Below are 4,245 nucleotides of genomic sequence, written 5' to 3'. Positions count from 1 at the left end.
AATTGTTCCTGAACAACGGAATTTCTCCTTTTTTATTCCTAAAATCTCTATTTGTCCAACCTTTAACAACTACTGCTGAATCACTGCTCCTTATCTTTGGTACAGAGAAAGTAAATAGGACATATAATAAAAAGATATAATTAAAATATAAAAATACAATTATAAATATAAAAATACATCTTTAAAACATTCTGTCCTTATAAGAAATTATAAGAATAATAAGTTATAAATTATAAATTGTAAGAAAAAATTACATATCCCCTCAGTATAAAACCTTCAAGCCATACAGTACATTATTTTCTAATTACATCAACAGTGACAGAAAATATGTCTCAAATATGCTTTTATATTTTAAATCAGAGATGAGATTTGAAAATATGATTAATTAAATCTCTTATTGGTGGTTTATTTTCTTTTTTAATTAATACTGGAAAATATTCTACCTTTTTCTGTTTTAATAAAATTTTTTTGGTACAAAATGAGATGTGATTAAAAACAAACATGTCAAGCTTCTGCAACAAGTTATACCTCGTAATTTTTCTGCAGAATTACAGACTCTCAAGAAAAAAATCATATGGCATCAAATTAAAAACACCGTATTTTTATGATATTTATATTTACAATTATTTCCAAGAATGAAGGATTAATTTAAGGAGTAATTCATGCCCTTATATTTCCAATATACTTTAAGTTCTGAGGACTTACAATAAAGAATTTTATTAACAATTACAGAGCATTACAGTGGTTAGGTTCTTCAAATGCCCAGACCTGGTCTAACATGTTTAACACAATGACTCTCAAATTAAAGAAATATCTTTGAGGCAGTGGGGCAGGAATGCAATTTTGTACACCTCTATTTTTTTTTGTCAATAACAATCTCAGAATTAATAATCAGTACTCATTAATTTCCCGGGCTCCACATTATAGCCTGAATTATGTCCTCTCCTTTCCCCCAAAGAAATTTATTAAACATTTTCAAGAAATAAATGCAAATCGATGAAAACTTATTCTTCTCAGTTCTTTCAGAAAAATCAGGCTCCTGGATATTTCTCTTCTGTTCAAAAAGTCAGAAGTATGTAAAATACAGTTTTAAAGTTTCTGAAAAGTAGCAAGGAAAATAAAGATTTTTTTTAAAAAAAGTTTATTTAATGATTTCTTAAGTATGTGAAAGAATTTTCCTTCCAAAATGTTAACTTCTTCAGCTTCTAACACTCCCTCTCACAGCTGAAAATCTCCACTGTTCTCCCTCTTTCCTCCCCAAAAGCTGAAGTGTATCTGGAAATTAATTTTACTGAACAAGATTTCAGTAAATGAAAAATACCATTACAAACACCTGAAACAACACAAATATTCTATTTCATTTCCACACTACATTAGTTTTTCTCCATTTTTTCTTCAGGGCTCCTTTTACCTCCTTGCTTCTCAAACTGTAAATGATGGGGTTCAGTAAAGGAGTCACCACAGAATAAGAAAGTGAGAGGAATTTATCCACAGAGGCACAGTAGCTGTATTTTGGCCGCAGGTACATGGAGCTGGCAGTGCCATAAAAAAGAATCACAACCGAGAGATGTGAGGAGCAAGTGGAAAACGCTTTCTGCCGGCTCTCTGCTGATGCCATGTGAAGAATTGTGGAAATTATACGAACATAGGAATAAATTATCAGTAGGAAAGGGCTGAGAATAGCAAAGACAGCCACCACAATGACTTGGATTTCTCTCAGGAAAGTGTTGCCACAGTGCAGGTCCAGGAAAGGCTGAATCTCACAGAAGAAGTGGTCGATAGTAGAGCCACACAGGGGTGAGCTGAACGTTGTGAGGGTGTGCACCAAGCCCACAGCAGTTCCACAAATGTAACTCCCAGCCACCAGGCTCCTGCAGACCCTGCTGCTCATGATGACTGTGTAATGCAAGGGGTAGCAAATGGCAAAATAACGATCCAAGGACATGGCAGCCAAGAGAAAACATTCGGCCACTCCAAAGAAAAGGAAGAAAAACATTTGCAATGCACATCTTGTCTTGCAAATACTTACTGTTCCCACCAGCAGGTTCTCCAGAATAGCTGGGATAATGACTGACAAATAGCAGATATCCAGACAGGACAGCTGGGTGAGGAAGAAGTACATGGGGGTATGAAGGGTACTGTCACTGTTTATTATGAAAACTATCACTGTATTAGCCATCAAGGTGAGGATATAAAGAGATAATAAAACTACAAAGAGCAAAGGGTGCAAATGAGAGATTTCAGGAAAACCCAAGAGTCTGAATTCACTCAATCCACTGAGGTTCCCAAGGATCATCCTTCTTTGGTGCTTTGTAGAACTCTCTTCGTTTTAGTGTTCAGCAGCTGATGATGCTGCAAACAGCCAGGCAAATCTGCAATCAAAACACAACTGCCTGCTTGAACAGACAAAAGTATGACTAGAATTTAGAAACTGAACAGATCTTGAGAAGATCTTCTGAACAGATTAGAAAATGTTTCTAAAGAAAATAAGGCAGTCTTATGTCTTTATTTTTGACTGATTCTTCTTTCATAGCATTGCCTTCAAAGTTTGCATATTCAGTACTGTCTTCAAATGTTCAGCTATCATTTTTACCCTGTAGAAGAAGAAAAAATAATATGGCAAATATCTTTTTATGGACTAACCAGTTCAAGTCCCAAAATCATTAGTAGCAATATTTGAATCTAACAAAGGTAATTTCTCTGTTACCTGTTGTGGAGTGTGGTGGAAGAAGAGGAAGAGAAAAAAACCCTGAATTAGGAGGTCTCCAAAAAAGCTTTCAGCTCTGAGCACTCTGCAGTGAACTAGAAGAGAGGCTTTTCCACAGCTCTTTATACTATATAGATGTATTTATAAAGTCCACTGAGACTGGCTAGTGCTGATTGGAGCAATAAGGAATAGCTATTGGATAAATATGATGCATATGTATGAGCTGACTCACAGCCACCTCTAGTTTTACATAACTTGGAAAGCACTTCTGTATAAACCCAGATATCCTACAGAAATACAAGGTCTGGTTTTACTTTGCAGTAATTACTCGTACTTCATAATGCAGCCAGATTAATGAGAGAGTTGCCACATAGGCTTATCATACTTCATGCTTTCTTCACTAAATTTGAAGGTGAAGCAAAGATGCAGTCTGTATTTGTTTGGGGATAAGGGACAAAAGATTCACTCATTACCAATCTTAATTTTTATTGTATCCGATTTAAAGATCTTTTTTATTTAGCTGTTGTTTGGTTTATGTGGTCTCTTATTCAGATCCAGAAGCAACCCCACATCATCTCTCTCACCACAATGCCCCTTTCAATGCCAAGGAGATTGATTAAAAGTTGAATTACTGGCTGATGCTCACACTTCCAGTGTTAAGACATCTCATTCAGTCTGATCCTTTCTGCCCTGGCTGTAGGACTGTCTTGGCCCACTTTTATCCTCAGTCATTGACTGTAGGGTGACCTCTGCATCACAGTCATATCCTGTGAACAGCAGCAAGAACCACGTAATGTGATGTAGGTGTCTTCTGTATGGTAAGGTAAGTGAAAGCGGGAAAGTGCAGTATCTTTGTTTAATTAAACAGAAACATAACAAAGACAGAAATTATTATCCTCAGAGGAAAATCTCTGAGAAATCTGAAGGATCTATCTGAGATGGCATGATGTTTTCTCCCACGGCAGGCCTTGCCTGCACCATTAATTAGAAAATAATTAAAACCAGAGTTAGATGTGAGTTATGCACGTGTTCTCTCCTCCTGCAAAACCTTTAAAGCCATTTTCCTGCGTCTCTTTGTAGTCTGTCTCCACATCAAAGGTTTATCCCCTAATCCAGGCAAGATCAGACCCAAGACCATGAAAGGTCAAAATATAACAGATTAAAATAGATATGCAGGTGCTCTGTAGGTCTTTCTTTACATTTTGTTCAAGGACCTAACAGGAGAACCAGAGAAAGAGTTGTGTTGTGCCTAAACAGTAAGAAAAAAATAACTGACTCCTACAACTGCACCAGTCAATCCCCAACAGACCCTTCTCCTCTGATCTGATCTGGGATCACAGATAGAAACACTTAAGATCTGAGATGTGGCTTTTCCAAAAACATTAACCACAGGTTTCTCCTACTGGCAGATGAGCTACTTTATTTCATTTCATTCTTGTGTCTCTTCTTCCAGATGTTGTTGTCCTCTGGCACCTACACAGGTAGGACGTCTCTTTCAGGGAGACTTATCAGTCTATGAAGTAAATGGATTATTGGAA

At 36.5% G+C, this 4,245-nt stretch overlaps 1 protein-coding gene across 1 annotated transcript; it reads right to left on the bottom strand.

Moving 5' to 3' along the window:
* Nucleotides 1-1,357: 1,357 nt before the first annotated feature.
* Nucleotides 1,358-2,361, bottom strand: LOC136372114 (olfactory receptor 10C1-like). The gene has a single exon (XM_066336584.1). It carries the CDS (start codon nucleotides 2,294-2,296, stop codon nucleotides 1,358-1,360), a length of 939 nt encoding a protein of 312 aa, XP_066192681.1. The 5' UTR covers nucleotides 2,297-2,361.
* Between the last annotated feature and the right edge of the window lie 1,884 nt (nucleotides 2,362-4,245).

Source organism: Sylvia atricapilla, chromosome 27 (genome assembly GCF_009819655.1).
Source record: "Sylvia atricapilla isolate bSylAtr1 chromosome 27, bSylAtr1.pri, whole genome shotgun sequence".
Classification (NCBI taxonomy): domain Eukaryota; kingdom Metazoa; phylum Chordata; class Aves; order Passeriformes; family Sylviidae; genus Sylvia; species Sylvia atricapilla.
The sequence above is the reverse complement of the archived record's forward strand: the minus strand, read 5'-3'. Positions and strand labels throughout refer to the sequence as shown.